The sequence below is a fragment of the Chelmon rostratus genome, chromosome 11 (genome assembly GCF_017976325.1).
Source record: "Chelmon rostratus isolate fCheRos1 chromosome 11, fCheRos1.pri, whole genome shotgun sequence".
NCBI classification, from domain to species: Eukaryota; Metazoa; Chordata; class Actinopteri; order Chaetodontiformes; family Chaetodontidae; genus Chelmon; species Chelmon rostratus.
The window spans coordinates 16,277,952-16,295,922 of record NC_055668.1 but is presented as its reverse complement, the minus strand read 5'-3'; the positions used below and the strand labels follow the sequence as shown (position 1 = coordinate 16,295,922).

General features: G+C 45.6%; 1 protein-coding gene across 1 annotated transcript in view; it reads left to right on the top strand.

Annotated features, from left to right (window-relative positions):
• LOC121613728 (VPS10 domain-containing receptor SorCS1-like) overlaps window positions 1-14,022 on the top strand; it is a 54,166-nt gene extending 40,144 nt beyond the window's left edge. The window contains exons 24-27 of the mRNA XM_041947333.1: window positions 9,040-9,139; window positions 10,479-10,587; window positions 11,682-11,836; window positions 13,964-14,022. Of these exons, the coding sequence (XP_041803267.1) occupies window positions 9,040-9,139; window positions 10,479-10,587; window positions 11,682-11,836; window positions 13,964-14,022 (423 nt within the window). The remainder of the gene's footprint in view (window positions 1-9,039; window positions 9,140-10,478; window positions 10,588-11,681; window positions 11,837-13,963) is intronic.
• Window positions 14,023-17,971: the final 3,949 nt, after the last annotated feature.

Here is a 17,971-nt window from a genome sequence, read left to right as displayed (position 1 = left end):
TTTATTTCATTGACAGTTGCAGTCCAGTCGTCCTTTGTCGGAGCATTCGCCTGCAGCCATTTGCGTGATAGCTTTTGTGCTCGTCGCCAAAAAGTATCCTGTGCCATGAGTTTATCCAGGATTTCACCCCGACATAATGTAACAAAAGAGCAGTCAACTTCTATTCCAGATATTCCACATATTTATCATCTCGTTTGCAGCCTCTTGCCAAAATGAAAAAGACAAATGCAAAAAATATAAAAATGGTCATTTTGTCCCTGAGAATCCTTTTGTATAAATTTGAATTTTCATCGTCTGGCTTTCATCATATATTACTGCAGTCGTCCTCAATCATCTCCACTTCTCCGCCGGACAGTCAGGTCGTTCTTGGAGTTTTGTCTTCTGTTGGATAATCTAGATATTAGATTTTCGTTGCCTTTAATTTTGCATGCATCAATGAATATGTCAACTAATTTAACTCCACTTCCTTAAGTTTAGTTTGTTTAGTGAAGTAATATCTGGCCTGAAGCTGTCTGAAGAACGTCCTGATGAACATTCTTCAAGGTTATGTGTACTTGCAAAGCAAAGCAAAGGTTACATGTTAACTGCGCTGTACTTAAAGAACGTGTACTGTGTCAACAGTTACTTGTACATGCGCAGATTCCCCCCCCCCCCTTATCTCTGCCTCTCTGGGTGTTTTTTTTTTTATATATACCCTGGCCCTGTTTTCTTCTTTTATTTATTGTCTGTGTAATCTTTCTTTTACATGGGGCTTAAGGTCAAATGCACTTTGCATGATCACTCATTATTTTCCAAATGTTTTATATTTTACATTCATTTGAATCCATTTCCCCACCTTCCAGGCAGCCACTGGTCGCCATTCTTTTCAGCGCGGTATGAAGATCAACTTGCAGAGACTTTAAACTTGTTTCGGTGAGGCAATACATCACAATGAGCATCATGTCTGCATTTATTTTTGTCAAAGTTACATTATCGTTGCATGGTAACACAGTTCTCTTTCATAGCATTCGTTTCGTGTCTCACTATGGGGAACGCCTCCTGCGTGACCTCATCAGAAGCACAATAACACTACGCCAGCCTCCGATTGGCTGGCATGAGTGACGCCTATGTCAGGAGGAGGGGAACCCTCCCCCTATATATTAGGCTGACATAGCGGCAGTCGTCATTCAAAAACCTCTTCTCGCTTCTCACAGAAGCCTGTCGACAACTGTGCTGTTTTGGGCGCTAAGCTAAACTGTCCACAGACCGGAGTGCACAACTCGGTCACCGGGCGCTTCGTTCCCAGCTGTACAGTTGCACGCTAGTTAAGGAACAGTAGCAATACTCTTTCACAGCTAGCTCTTGGTATAAAGTAGCAATACTTTTGCCTGGGAAATAGCAATATTTTCCGAATCAAAGTAGCAATACTTTGGACATCGTGGGTAGTGTTAATAATACCAACTGGTAGCAATACCGTGTCACAGGTGTATTAACGGTACCACACAATAGGTAGCGATACCTCTAGAGGAGTAGCAATACTTCTGCCCCTACGCCAAGTAGCTGCACAAGCTATAAAGCGACCTTAAAACGCTGCTAGTGTTAATAGCAAGTTAGCTAACCATGGCTACCGCTATCAACCCCAGTGAAGTAGAGAAAAGCCCAAAGCTATGTCCCTGTGGCAACAAAATATCGAACTGGGACACTCACCCTGTGTGTGCTGCATGTCTGGGCTTACCCCACGCTCAGGCTGCCTTAAGCTCCACCGACGAGTGTATCCACTGCGCTGCCTTTCCACGTAAGCTGCTTCGCCGCCGACTAGCCCGCCAGGCTAGTCTGTCAGGGGGAGACCCGCTGATGTGCGAGACAGCTGCGCCGCAGGTAGACACGGACATGTCCGAGGGCTTGACCGCTACACCTGGACCGAGCTGGGCGGATGTAGATCCCCAGCTGCAGGACCCCGCTTTCCCGTCTCCGGAGATGGACGAGGTTTGCGAAAGCCTCGCCACCGCTCGGGCAATCCTGGGTGGAGATGCGGAGGGTGACGGAGATGAGTCGGCCGACTCGGAGCTCCTGTTGTCCGACGACGAAGAGGAGGACTCCATCCTCCTTGCTAGCGACCGCGGGGCTGCAAAGCCCCCCGTCGCAGAGGGAAGCGTCCAGCTCCCACCGTCGTCTCCCACCGACCTTGACATGCAGGACATGTGTAAGCGCGCGGCTAACAGGCTCAGCATCCCGTGGCCCGTCGCCCAAGCGGAGGTGGTGAAATCACGGTTTGACGGCAAAAAACTGCCCAAAGCAAAGAAGACGGGAAAGCAAATGTTGCCAATTTTCCCGGAGCTTCTGGACGAGATAGCCGTGACCTGGAAGGAGAGACCATACAGCGAGAAACACCCGATTGCGGGTAGCTCTCTGTTGGATTGTGAGGGAATGGAAGCCCATGGTGTCCGCCAGATGCCACCCATAGAGCCGCTGGTTGCGACCCACCTCCACCCAAAGGCCTCCATGTCTTCTTCGGCCCCCTCTCTTCCTTCCAAGATGGACCGCTTCCAGTCTAGCCTCACCGATAAGGGCTACAAGGCGGCGGCTCTGTCAGTGAGAGCCCTAAATGCCTCCTCCATGCTAATGGCTTATCAAGCTGAGCTGGAAGAGGACATGACGGCCAAACCAGATTCCACCTTGTGGGAAGAAATCTGCGTCATAACGGACCACGTCCTTCGTCTCCACAAAGTGGCCATACAAGCTACGGGGAGAGCCATGGGTCTCATGGTTCTCCAGGAGAGGGCACGCTGGCTCGGGCTCACGAATTTGACGACCAAGGAGAAGGAGGAGCTCCTCGACACTCCGGTCGTCCCTCAGGGTCTCTTCGGTGCAGCCGTCACCTCCATGCAGAAGAGATGTGAGGAGAAAAAGAGGGAGGATGAGGCGCTGAGACTTTGCCTGCCACGGAGGGCTCAACCCGCTGTCCCTGCGGCTCCACGCCAGACGTACGCGCAGGCCGTCTCCCACCCGGCCCCCGCTTTCAGGATCCCTAAAGTACCGAAAGCGCAGGCAGCCCCCCAGGCCCCTAGAGGTCCCAAGAACCCATGGTCTAGGAAGCAATCTCCCCAGGCCAGACCTCAACCTCAACCACCGCCACCTCCTCCAGCCACCGTGACTGGCAGGAAGAAGAAGCGGCCGGCCTGATAGCGTCTCCTCCGGAGGAGAGCGAGCCCAGTTCCCCCCGTTCGCGGGCCGCTCCACCTCCTCCCAGCTCCGTTCCAGGGCAAGTTCGACGGGACATGTTCCAGACAGAGTGCAGAAATCGGGCGGATGTTTGTGTTCTAGTGCCCGCGCATGTGAATCGAAAACGATGTTTTCAGTGTTGTCACACAAGCACTCACATGCATTCTGTAATAAAAGTGTCCCAACACGCGCATCCAGGCAGACTGCCGAGGGCGCTGTCAAATATGAAAAAATATTTCAAAAAAGATATGTTGATAAACAAGTCGAACTGCGCCATAACACAGCCAGTGGGGTCCAACAGCCCCACGGCCGTGACAACGCAGACGGTCCACGCGCCTCCATGCTGCCGGTTGAAGGCGTCGGAGCGCACGGACGGTGTGTGTTGCGCACAGGAGCCACAAGAGGGCGCCAGCACACCAATTTTGACAGAGTGGCCGGTCAGCCCACTCTCTTTACACAGGGAGAGCTGGGCTGCCTGCACTCAGTCAGCATGGGTGTTGAGAACGATAGAGAAGGGCTACAGGCTTCAGTTCAATATCGCTCCACCACAGTTCAAAGAGGTGTGTTACTCTCATGCTCAGGGCGAGTCTGCCAATATTCTCTGGGAAGAAATTTCAAATCTGAGAGAGAAAAGAGCCATCAGAGTTGTCCCTCCAGGCGAAGCTCAGAGCGGCTTCTACTCGAGGTATTTCCTAGTCCCAAAGAAAGGGGGGAGGGGGATGAGAGCCATTTTGGACCTCCGTGCCCTGAATCGTTATCTAAGGAAATACAAATTCAGGATGTTGACACATGCTTCTCTGCTGCGTTTCGTGCGCGCAGGCGACTGGTTCACGTCAATCGACCTGAGGGATGCTTATTTCCACATTCCCATATATCCCCCACACAGAAAATATCTGCGGTTTGCTTTCCAGGGGATAGCCTACGAGTTTATGGTTCTGCCATTCGGTCTGTCACTGAGCCCAAGGGTGTTTGTAAAATGCACCGAGGCGGCAGTAGCCCCACTCAGAGAAAGGGGGATTCGAGTGGCCACATACATAGACGATTGGCTAGTGGCAGCTCCCACTCGCCAGGAGGTGGCGTGTCACACAGGTGCTCTCACGCAGCACCTGGTGGGTCTGGGCTTTCAGATAAATGCAGAAAAGAGCATGATGACGCCCGTGCAACACATCACCTTCATAGGGCTCACCCTGGACTCTCTCCAGGCCAAGGTAGTTATATCTCCGGAAAGAGTGGAGAATATGCAGACAACCCTGTCAATGTTTCGAAGGGGCAACATGGTTACACTCAAACAATGCCAGAGGCTGCTGGGCATGATGGCCTCCTCTGTGGTGGCCATACCACTGGGGCGCCTGTATATGAGAGGCTTTCAGCGCTGGGTAGCCTCTCAAGGTCTGGACCCTCATCGCGATGGCCGCCGTCTAGTGAGGGTTTCCCCAGACTGCTCGCTAGCCCTGCGTCAGTGGAGAAGTCCGGGCTTTCTGACTCAGGGGGTGACTATAGGACCCGTCCTAGCCAGGAAGGTGATCACCACAGATGCTTCTCTGATTGGCTGGGGTGCCACCCACGAGGGCAGAACAGTGAACGGGAGGTGGAACCCTCACATGCGTTCTACCCACATAAATTGTCTGGAGCTGCTAGCTGTTCATCTAGCCCTAAGGCATTTCCTCCCGTGGCTAAGAGGTCACCATGTTCTGGTGAGGACGGACAATTCCACCGTAGTGGCTTATATCAACAGACAGGGGGGGCTGAGGTCCCCCCAGTTACACACGTTGGCACACAGACTGATAGTTTGGAGCAGTGTGCACCTACAGTCACTCAGAGCAACTCATGTACCAGGAGTTCTGAATTATGGGGCGGATCTGTTATCCAGGCGCGACCCACTCTATGCAGACTGGAAACTTCACCCCGAAGTGGTGAAGCAGATCTGGTCACGGTTCGGTCAGGCAACCGTGGACGTTTATGCGTCAGCGGAGAACACACAGTGCCCCCTGTTCTTCTCTCTGCGCGACCAGGGAGCCCCTCTGGGGATAGATGCCCTGTCTCAGGAGTGGCCGAGAACCCTCCTGTATGCTTTTCCCCCAGTGGCTCTCATTTCCCCAACTCTGGCCAGAGTGAGGGAGAGGGGTCTGTCCATGATCCTGGTAGCCCCGCGTTGGCCAGGGAAGCACTGGCTGGCGGAGATTTTTCAGCTCCTGTCTGTCCCTCCGTGGCCGCTGCCACTTCGCCGGGACCTGTTGTCTCAGGCGCAGGGGGAGATTTTCCATCCCCACCCAGAGAGGCTAGCGCTATGGGCTTGGCCCGTGAGTGGTTCAACCTGAATGCGGTGGAACTTCCCTCCAATGTTATTGACACTATTCAGTGTGCCAGAGCCTCATCAACTAGGACACTGTATGAGCATAAGTGGCGCGTGTTTGAGAGCTGGTGCTTGGAATCACAAGCTATCCCTTTTCAGTGTTCTGTAGCAGTGATTCTGTCATTTTTACAGGACCTCATTGAGAAGGGCAAGGCTTTTTCTACTGTCAAGGTGTACTTGGCAGCCATTTCAGCCTGCCATGTTGGTCTTGATGGAAAGACGGTGGGTCAGCACCCCTTGGTGTGTCGATTCATGAAGGGGGCACGCCGTAAATTGCCTACGTCTAGGCCACTGGTTCCATCGTGGGATCTTCCCACAGTTCTAGCCGCTCTCTCCTGTTCCCCTTTTGAACCCTTAGAGCAAGCGGAGTTAAAAATGTTGTCTTTGAAGACAGTGTTGTTGCTTGCCTTAGCCTCGGCTAAGCGTATAGGCGAAATTCATGCCCTCTCTGTGCATCGGGCATGTATGCAGTTTTCCCCTGGGAATACTAGTGTCAGTATGCAGCCTAACCCAGCCTTTATCCCAAAGGTGTTGGGCTCATGCTCCCCCATAAATTTGGTTGCTTTCTATCCTCCGCCTTTCTCCTCTGAGGAGCATCGGCGCTTGCATAACCTGTGTCCGGTTCGTGCACTACGAATTTACATTGACAGGACCCAGAGTTTTAGACAGGGCAGCCAGTTGTTTGTGTCCTGGGCAAAGCCACATGTGGGAATGCCAGTGTCCAAACAGCGTCTTTCTCACTGGATAGTAGGGGCTATTGCCCTTGCTTACAGTAGCAAAGGTCTCCAACCCCCTGCGGGCTTACGTGCACATTCCACCAGGGGTCTAGCGACCTCTTGGGCTCTTTTTAAGGGAGTTTCCATTCAGGAGGTGTGTGCAGCCGCATGCTGGGCCTCGACCCACACTTTTGCTAGATTCTATAGGTTGGATGTCACAGCGCCAACTCTAGGACAAATGGTCCTGAGCACGGGTTCTTCTCAGAGCATGGCTCCTACCCAGTGAGGTTTTACTAGGGACAGTTGTCTTCTTTACAGGCTCGTCTGGCAATCCGGGAGTCAGTATTTTCCCCATAGTGAGACACGAAACGAATGCTATGAAAGAGAACTTAAGGTTATGGATATAACCCCGGTTCTCTGATTAGCATGAGTGAGTGTCTCACCAGACCACCCTCCTTGCTGTGAAGCGAGGAAGAGGTGAGCTTGTTTTGAATGACGACTGCCGCTATGTCAGCCTAATATATAGGGGGAGGGTTCCCCTCCTCCTGACATAGGCGTCACTCATGCCAGCCAATCGGAGGCTGGCGTAGTGTTATTGTGCTTCTGATGAGGTCACGCAGGAGGCGTTCCCCATAGTGAGACACTCACTCATGCTAATCAGAGAACCGGGGTTATATCCATAACCTTAAGTTTTAAGTGCAGCTTTATCTGGAAAGTCTGCACTCCATCGTCACGCAACAATAAGGTTAACTTTGACAAAAATAAATGCAGACATGATGCTCATGGTGATGGATTACCTAAGTCAGCCAAGTTTAAAGCCTCTGCAAATGTATTTTCATACCACAGTGAAATAAATGGACACTGCTGGCTGCATGGTAGGTAGGAGGAACACTATGTTGTTCTTTGGAAAAGGTCAGCAGTACTGACGAGTGTGCGTTTTTTGTAGTAATTGGGGTAAAAGATGCAAAAACGCTGGTGCAGTTCATTAAGTGAAAACACACGAACAAGAACAAGAAGAAAATGTTTTCTATTACTCCACTGTTATTAGCATGCAAACACATAGGACCAATTTGATCTCATATAGCTCCATAAGACATGTTCCTCATTTAGTTTCCAGATTGTACAATAAATTCCTAAGATTCCCTGCAGAGTCATTCAATCAAAGCACTGCTACTCAATTTTACTGCATTTGTGGTGTTACGATGCTTTAATCATGCAACACAAACTTAAATTGTTAATTTGGCTTTGTTTTCTTCGCCACCAAACAAAAAGCGAGACTGCACCGACTGTATTGCAGAGGATCAAGCTTTAAGAAATGAGATTTTGCGTCTTTATTGCTCAAGTGCTAAATGATTTAATGCTCCCACTCATGCACCTTGTATTTCAATCCCTCCTAAAGAGTGATGCATTATGCCAACACTAGAGGGCAGTGTCTCGCCATGCAAAAGCACTGAACCGGCATCCATCAGCACTGAAATAATACTCAGAAAGCATCTCACTGCATGTTATAGACTCACTGCCACCTTTTTGGAAGTTTTTTCTTCCAAAGACTTGTGTAAACCTTTAGATGACAACACCATTATCATTTCAAGCCATCATGCCTCATGGTTATTTTCCCACGGCCAAATAATCCTGGATCTTCAAAAGCTTTCTCTTATCGTGCCATAGAAAGCAATTAAACATGTAAACAATATAATAACATGGATGTTTTTTAAGAGCACCAGCCAGGCGAGCTCATTTATTCATCACAACGGAGAGGACCTCGATGGATCACAAGTAAACATAATTTCACTGGCTCACAGTCAGTCTTGAACTAAGTTAATAGGTATTTAATTACATTGATGCATCATATAATTGGCACCATCGAGAAAGGAGACAAACTGGGCCAGGCGGCCTGGATTGGGAATTAAAGAGATGTATTTATCTAAAGCCTGTCTGATTACCTGGCAGAACCTCACAGACAATAGGGTAATAAATCTTCAGTTCACTGTGCTCCAGTGAATGACTTGCAGTGTGGATGCACTAAGTGAGCATGTGCCCACACATACACACGTGCATGCGTGCGGTGAGTGTATGTGTGGAGCAGCTTATTAAAATGTGTAATAGATTTACTGACCCTGATATGCCACTAGAACAAAAAGTAATTATTCATACTGTGTAGAGCAGTCTAATTTTAACCAGTGGAAAGATTTTAGAAAGAGCGAGATGGAATTAGTGAGGCATGGCTAAGGACTCAAATGGGCTCTGGGAAGGCATTTTGGTCTCTTGTTAAATGACTGCTTCATCTAGGTGTGAAAAACAGGGGAACTTGAGGCACTTCAGGGGGAGAAAAATTAAAACTGCAATTTCATGATATTAGAACATACTTTGATTTCCAATAGATTTGCCTCGCTGAACTTTTAAATCGGTAAATCACGTTTTCTTGGGGGTGCGGAAAAAAAGGCAGATGAAAAATTCCCAGTTTTGATCGTAAAAGTAAAAGAGTAATTTTTTTTTTTTTTTAAATGTCACTGCCACACCGTGAGCAGACCGCCCTTTTACCTGATGGGGTTTCCATCGCCATTACAAGCCTGCTGGGTTTCGGTGCAGCAGGTTTGGTTTTTCAGTGTCATATCAACATTTGCTCCTCTTTAGAAGGAAGCAAAAATTCTGATTCATAATTCAGGCTGTTGGATGAAATGACTGCATTTGAAATATTGATGACTGTGGAATATTGCTGTGCAGCCGCCGCTGACAGAGCCTTCCTGCTCTCATCACTCCTCCTCATAGCTTTCTCAGGTTCTGCTAAGTGCTCTGAACCAAGACCTCATCCAGTTCACACTCAAACCGGGGGCGCAGGTGAACGTGTACGCCACACGGCTGTCTCCAGGTGAGTCTCCTGCACACCTACCTGAACAAATGGTGGAGCATTTCAGGCGGTTGTCACAGTGCTGTTTCTTATTTGAGGCCAGAGTTTGTGCAGTTCTTCCACTTTGGATGGATCCAGTTAACATGGGAACAAAAGAAGTTTCAATTTGTTTTTAATATACAACCCAGAGTCCAGAAAAGTGGGATGCTGTGTAAAACATAAATAAAACACAATGTGATCATTTACTAATCCTTTTTGACTTTCTGCAATGTAGACCTGCCTTGTCTTTTGCAGTTTGACGTTTTTTATTGGTTATTTATTTAACATTTGGTTGGTTTTTGCCTTTATTGAAGAGTTGATAGTACAGAGGCAGACAGGAACAACGGGGGCTAGAGAAGGATTGCATGCAACAAAGGTCCCCAGCTGGAACTAAACCAGGGATGTTGTGATCAGGCCAGCGGACGACCCACAGAATACCTTAATGGCAAAAGATAGAGCTAAAAGCTAACTTTTATCTGTGGGCCCTGTTGACAAATGGAAGCAATGTGTCATACCTTCATAACGTTACAGCATCCAACACATTTTTTCCTAAATGCTGTGAACTGTCAAGTAGTCAGGATTGCCTTTGAATTTTTAACCTCATGTGATGGAATGTTTTACATTCTTGTGGATTTGTAGCCTGCAGATTTATTAGTATTCATAACAAAACAGAATGTGATTATATCCCAAAAAGGATAGCAAGTTGTCAATAGAAAACAGTATAAAGACAGTATATTTAATGCTTGACCTCATCAGCTTCATTAATTTTTGTAAATATCTGCTTATTCTGAATTTGATAGCAATTTGAAGTTGGGACAAGAACCTACCTGGAACATTCCACAGGTCAACAGGTTGATTGGTAACAGGTGATAGTATCATGATTGGGTATGAAAGGAGCATCCTGGAAAGGCTCAGTCGCTCACAAGCGAGGATGGAGCGAGGTTCACCACTTTGTGAACACATTACTGTATAAAGGATGTTACTACATGAGCTCAGGATGATTGCATTCTGTTTTTATTTACATCTAACGCAGCGTCCCAACTGTCGGGGAATCGGGGTTGTACTCACTCAGAGCGTTACTGATAGCGAGTGGATTATCCTGGATAAACTATGAAGAAAGCGATAAAATGTTAATTGGACATTTGCTTGCTCGGTCATAATTCTCCAATTTTATCAGGAAATCAAGCCAGCGGTGATTCTACATTGTTATTTAATAGGTTTAATTGTTATATAATTTATATTCACATAAGATTTTTTTTTAAATGCATTTGTCTTCATTTGGCCTGCACTCATTTTCCCTTTCTTTCTTTCTCCTTCAAAGCTCCTCTTGTGGACAGCAGCGACAGCGGCCACAGCAGCACCGCAGTCATCATGCTCGTGTCGGTCGTGCTGATGGGCTTGGCCGTCTTTGTAATATATAAATTTAAAAGGTGCAGTATACTGGATAGGATACATTTGGAAGTACGTATACTGTAAGGCATATGAGGTTAGAAAGAACGTGCGAAGATTAATCCTCAGATTTTCAGACTCTCATCGCTGCAAACATCTACGATGAGCTAGATGTTATTGTTGTTTTTGTGTGTGTGCGTTGCGTAACGACCCGGTTTAGAGCCGGCCCCATTATCTTCAAGCAAGCAACCTCACCGGCGAACTCCTAAAACTTTCCACAAGTATTCAGACTCCATATATCTCTGAGTTATGGACGTCCGCGACACAATAATAGCTGGAGGAATAAGACAATTCCCCTCTGTCTCAATCTGCAGAATATTACAGGGAATGACAGTCTAATCAATTCTCCCAGAGAGCTGAATGGGTGTCAGAGTCCTGCAGTTATCAATATTCATCTAACTGACAATGTGAGGGCTGACCTTTCGGAAATGCTAAACACAGCCATTCAAGGTGAGGCATACTCTGCAGAATGGCAGGAAAGGTTGAGGAGATAAGTCCTGAGACAACATATATTATACAGTGAGGGACATACAGTAAATAGCATCCTCTGCTGCAGGTAATCCCATGCCAATCACAGGGGAATGGCTGAGATCCTCTGTGGTTTGCCGAGTTTTACTCATTATAAAAGCAAAACAGTACTTAACTCTAACTTTCAGGATCATAATTACTACATTAAGAAGTCAACTTTGGGTTTCTAAAGCTGCCGCAAATGCCACAGCACCAGCTGCGGCACAAAATCACAGGGGGAGGATCTGAAATTAGAAATGCAAGATGTTAGTTTTAAGCAGAATTGGGGATGCATCTGAGGGGATGAAAAATTGATTGAAAAGTGAGGTGAACAATATGAAAGTGAGAGAGCAATGCCCATCGGAATGCAAAATGCCCCAGTTTCAAGCTTTCAAGCAATCCTCTCCCATCCTTAACAGTTAAAAATAGTGTGTGACACATTATGCATAGTGGAAGCATTAGTGAAACAGACCTGATGGCAGGTTTCCATTAACTTTCCTTTTTAAAATCTTTTTTTTTTCCCTCTCTCTCTCTTTCTCTGCATTTCTTTCTCCTGCATGACCTACAGGAAGATCCCGGGCATCAACACATACACAGCGGAGCAGCCTGACAAAGAACAAGAGGTCATCCCGACAGTGACCTCCATAGCTGTCCCAAACCCTGAGGGGGACAAGCTGACCTCGCTGGATCATGTGGATGTACAGCTGGACTCAAAAAGCAGAGGTATTAACGCATTAATGTGCCTGTTTCCTCCGTTAAGCGGCCGCCATTCCTCAAGCATACGCAGACTGTTATATGTTTTTATGTCGGAGGTCTACTCTCATGTAGTGTTTCTAGCACTTATCGAAGTAATCATTAAAGTAGTCACCGCCCGCGCTCCGTTTTCAAAGCAACAAAGGGGGCAGCACCAACATTTTGGTGCACTGGGTATAAAAACAGCAGAACTTGCTTCAAGGGTCAATTCACCCAAATGACAAGAAACATTTTCTTCCAGCCATTAGCTTTACCCCGCAGGGTGCTGGAGCCAATTCCATTTGATGTTTTCTTAATCACATTTAGTGGCATCCAGTGGTTTTATTTGCCCAGGTTTTCAGACACCCATCTCTGAGATTTCTGGAATTTCACTGGTGGTGGTAACAGCATTGACCCCCCCACACCTACACACATTTAGAGAATTCAGCACCGTCATCTCTCTCCTGGAACAGTTTCCTCGATACAAAGCACGCTGTCAACTGTTTTCATTTGAACTGTTTCTGGGGAAAAAGGCCGTTCCTATAAAAACACAGTAAAGGGTGGAGCAAAGCCGTGAAGGAACGGTCACATTGGTGCTGTCGGTCCTGTTTCGCTGCGATCGCCTGGCCAGCTCCGGTTCAGCTCTTGGGTCAGACTTTTCCTCTCTTGAACTTTTCCTTGCAACTTTGCAGAAACGCTGGTGCACTGCGTTTGGAAATGTAGCCATTATTCTTGTTAATTAGTACAGTAGAGTTGGATATTGGCAAACACAACATTTAACTTTGCCAGTAGCTTGTAGACAGCCAGGAAGATGGGTGGGGGGCTTTTATTAGGATACGCTTTAAGCTTGTAGCAAATCCTTTCTGTCTGCACCACAAGCTTTGCACCTAAACATATTATTTGGAAGCATAAAGAAGAACATATAACACCATAGCTGATGATTTCCCTTTTGTTTTTTATATGTTTTACCGGAGGATATCTTGGCGTCGAAATAAAAACTAGCAAGAAATGTGCCATCAGCTTGTTTTGTTCGATATGACTCTCCCACACAACAAGCTGCAGCATCGCAAGTATGTGTGCACATGCAAGGAGTGTGACACCAGTTTAAACATGGGACAAAGACTGAACAAGAGGTTAAATAGTGCAAAGATACAGAATAAACAGCAATATATACAAAGAATTGTGAGACAATAAACAATATACACAATGGAGTGTACAATGTGTGTTGACAGTGAGAGTGAGTGATGTATGTACATGTTAAAAAGTGTGCTTTTTTTGGATGATTAATGGCCAGTCAGCGGATGTTTTGGTATCAGAGGGTTACCGGAAACCCGTTTGTTCTATGCATGAGCGGAAATGCAGCCCTCAGGTTCAGGTTAGAATAACCCAGCAGTGATAGTCGGCCGAGTGTTGATGCAGTTTGACTGAACAGGAGGGGACATGTGACTGTACCTCTACCGGGACATTGTTCCTGTTTCCTTTGTGCTACAGTTTTGGCTAATGTCTCACAACCTCAGCACATAAACCCAAAACTATCTGCATGGTTCAATATCACAAGGGTCAAGTGACAAAATCTGTTTGTTTTTTTTTTTTTGTAAAAAAATGTGTGAATAAAGTTTTGGCAAAAGTTGTGACAGTATATTAAAATCTGCGCTGGCGACGAGCGACGAGTTGAAGCTCACCGACAGGCAAGAGATACTGCGTAGTCACTTAATGTTAAGTGCTGGTGCTATTCTTGCTGCACCCGCATTATCATACGAGTCGCCAAGATACAGTTATTATGCGCCGTATATTTATGTATTTGCCAACCTGAGTTTGTCACAGCAAGGTATTAGTATTCACAGGTAAGTGAGGCACAATCAAGAGCGAGCTAAAGTGATGAGAATGTCTGGGTGAATTATTTGACCCAATAAAATAATTAGTGCATCAGGAAAGACGCGGAGTGGTGAAAGCATTTTCATCAAGAAATATCTATGAGGTTGCGGCTGATTTACCTCCAGCTGTAGATAAACAATCGACCCGTCCAAGATAAATGTGTTTGCCTGCAAAAATACACCCGTATGCAAATAGCTACATAAAATTCCTCCTCTGTCTCTTTCCTCTTTTCTCCCTTGCCAGGCTACCTGCCATCTCACACAGACATCAAGCTCTCTGATGAAGCGCCCCATGTGTTTTAATGTTGAGAGTCTATGACCGACTCGAAAGCAATACATCTTCTTTGGCAGTTACTTCCAGCAAGCTATGAAACCACGGTCACAATGAATGGTCTCGAGTGTTTTCCTACCCATGCATGGATGGACCAGTTCACACTGTGCTGCCTAATCCCTCTGAGGAGACTGTACAGATTTATACTTGCTTCTTGAAAAGGGACACTTTTTGACTGAAAATACTTGTATTTTTGCAAGGACATTGATCTTTTTATGTAAATAATGTACATCCATAATGGAAGAGGTAAAAGTTATTTGTCTCAGCTGGTTACAGCTGCGTCTGCTCAAATATGAAAATATCAAACGGCGGAACGGAAGTGATGTATAATAATATCTTCAAATATGCTCCAATTTCTGTTCTTTGGGCTCGTGTTTGTGAAGTTTACTTTGTTTAACTATGTGGAAATAGCTTATCTGAGTAAGACAGTGAGGGGAGCAGATTCATTAAGCTCTGTACAATCAGTAAATCTTATCACCAGATTCTCATCAAGTGAAAGCTTGCAATATCCAGGAGATGAGGGAGGGCTCCTAGTCCCAGATCTGTGTGCTCCATCAAGCCTGCCGCTCAAAATGTTATACATGTCATAACCGAAAGAAGAACAGAAAGCGGATATACGAGATAGGTATTCACAGTAGGTGAGAAACTGAGCAACCCCTCTTGTTTCAGTCATTTTAGTGACGCCAACGTTGTAAATGTTAAAACATCTTCAAAACAGATTGCACACAAGTATCCTGTCTAATCTAAATCTGTTATTGCAGCAGCATCTTGTTATTTATTAGGTTTACAGTCAATTTGACTGTTAAACAATGCGATGACTTTCAAAGTCGCGCTTCATATTTTTTTAGTCGCCCGGAGCATTTCTTGTACATTCTGCATTCTGCAAAGTAAACTCAATTTTCTGAATAATTCCTGTGTTAACAAAGAGCGACCCAGCAGCAAAGAGTTGCTGTAATGCAGTAAAAAGTGCTACAGTATTATATATTATATAATAAGTATTTTAATGAATTACTTATTGGATTTATCAGCTGTTGGTTTGTTTTCTGGATTTGGTGAAAAGGCTCGTGCTCCTTGGCACAGTTACAAGATATTTCTCATGTTTTTGTTGTTTTGCTTTGAACTGATCTCACTGTGAAGGTTGTGGTGCCCTCTCGCAGGAAGCGCCAACGCCGAAAAACGCCCCAGGTTTGAGTGGAAAGGCGTTCTGCTTTTAGGCTGCTTTTGAGCACCTTTTTATTTATTCTGGACGGTTTATCTACCATGACGATACCAGCATCTCCACACGGCATTTCCTCAGTTTACAGTGATGCAGAGGAGCCTGCAGTCTGTTCTCGGTTTGCCCCCAAGGACTCAGCGGACAAAAGGCTGCAGATTTGTTCATCTCCTTCGCTGCGAGGGACACAGAGATAGAGAAGACGTATCTCCTGTCAACAAGGCTCAGCCTACGCGCAGAGCTTTGGTCAGCTGCTGTCTCTTTGGGATAAGTACTGAAGTTCTTCTTCATCAAACTTTTCTTTTTAAGTGTTGTCAGCATCATATGTCAGTAAGACAAATTGACTAGAGGCTCCTCCATACTTCTTCCCTCCAATCCCACGATTGAGCCTGAAGCATAAATAAGCCGGCGCTCGCCATCAGACGGAGCAGCGATCAGCAGAAGACTTTGGTTTTGTGCTTGTTAGATATTTAGCAAAGTTTTTTCTCATGTCCCAATAATCAACCTGTGAATACGATTGTAGACATACTTGCATGTTTTTTTTTTCCTCTTTCAAGATACTTAAAATACGTCTTAATTAGGAAAGAAAATGAAACGTGAACTGCAGTATTTTTTCCTTTTCTCAGAGGCTCATTAATTACACGTGAAGTGATTATTCAGTGGGTCGTTTCTGTGTCGTTCATTTGATCTTGCAGAAGTAACCGTGGTTGCAGAATAAAGCAGAAACGCAACATGAATGCAGCGTGACTGGTTGTTAAACTCATTTCTAAAAGCATAAATAGATTTTTTTGCTGTCTTCGATCTGTTAAACTGTGTTAATTGTGTTTGACCTTTTGATTTAGTCAATCAACAGACTTCGTGAAGGGCACTACTATGACTCCACCTCGGCTGCCTGCGAGTCGCAAATTGGTAGATTTGATGGACAGGCGCTCTCACTTTGTCGAATTTGTTGCTTTTTCTGCTTTGTCTCTAACAAGTGTTGCTGAGCATGCTCAAGTTTCAGCGCGGCCATTTGCATGATACAATGGGGCAGAGCGGGAGGACAATGAAAAGCAGGAGGTAGCCTGGAGTGATTCTAATGGGCTGGTTCCTTGGCTCTCCCAATGTGCAACAAATTAATTATCCCCTCTCCAGGAAATCGACACACACACACATACACACACACACGCACGCAATCAAGGAAGATTTCCCAGACTGGGTAGCACCTTGAATGAAAAATGTCCCACAACAATAACCCACAGCAATATTGTGTTAGCCACAGTGTGAAATTGATGAGCATGTTTCCTTTCATTGAGTGCTACATTACAGTGTCTGGCTGCAGCGAATCATCCATTAGTGATTGTCACCGTTCAATTTGATTGTGCACCGCCGAACATCCCAGGGCAGTTAGAGGAAGGCCTTGGTGTTAATTCAGACTGAGAGCAGGAGCGAGAATAAGACTCTCGGGGCGTCGGCGGCTGCTGGAGTGATGAAGATTGCTGTGTGATATGAAGCGGTTGAAGTGGCAAACAAAATGCAAAACAGAGGAACAAGGGCCTTGTTGTTGCAGCTTTTGAGTTATTTCAGCCAATCGACCACACAGGTCCGTCCTCCAACCGCTTCCATTTCAATGTGCGAGGCTTTTTTCCCCCCCATTCTTTCCAAATTTAAAGACAGAGAACGACGCACTCTTAACACCAGAAGTTCATCTGTTTCTCATCATTCGACTACAGCCTCAGTAATTGCTCCCATTAAACGGGAACCATCTGTAACTGGCAACTTGAGCGATCAGATGATTGCTCAGTCAACGTGTCAGATGGGAATCTTCACATGGGTGTTATCACACTTTTGCCCATTAAAGCAGACATCAGAGCCCCTGCTGGATCAGTAAAAATGGTATTCTGAGACTGAAACAAGGCACCTGTGTTTCAGATAAGACTGCACTAATGGGGCAAAAGCAAAGCTTCATGAAGCCATTTGTTTCTAGGTTGACAATGTTTCTCATTCTCGGCCAAAAACTCTGTCCTGGCATCCTTTCGCTTCTGAAGACAAGAAAAAGTGCACACCATGGTATAATCTTTTCCATTACAACACGTACTGCACTGTAGGTGGATGCGTAACAGGAAAAAAAAGCAAAATTCCATATAAAAATACATTTATTTTGAACAATTTTAAAATGGCATTTTGTTCACAGTAAGAAATATGATTCAAAACAATACGATTTGTATTTCATCGACAGGAATGGACAATATCATAGATCATGCACAACTCTGGGCCATTGCACAACTAGACTATTAGACGAGGTGTTTAATAATTTGTTTAATGTGCCAAGGAAACTTTAAAACAACCATGATGTATATATACAGCACTTGCTCACCCTAATGTAGTCCCAAGTCTTTTATCACAGGTGATTAGGGCATGCTATTGTAGAAAACAAATAGAAAAGAGGACATACAGCTTGTTGTGAGACTTAAGGTCATGGAAACATATTACTGCCTGTTCAGTGGGTCGACTTTACAATAAGTAGGATGAAGCTACTGTATAGATTTACATTCCATCTTATTCTATGTACAAGTTTTCAGGATTTCAACTTCTAAGGCCAGACTGTCATGTCCATACATCTCATTTTTGTTGTGTACCATCATCTGAGAAAAAGTCATTCCAAGCACCATGTTATCTTACAGAGCAACTACGTGTTTCTTTCTTATAAGCATTCACAACAGTCAGAT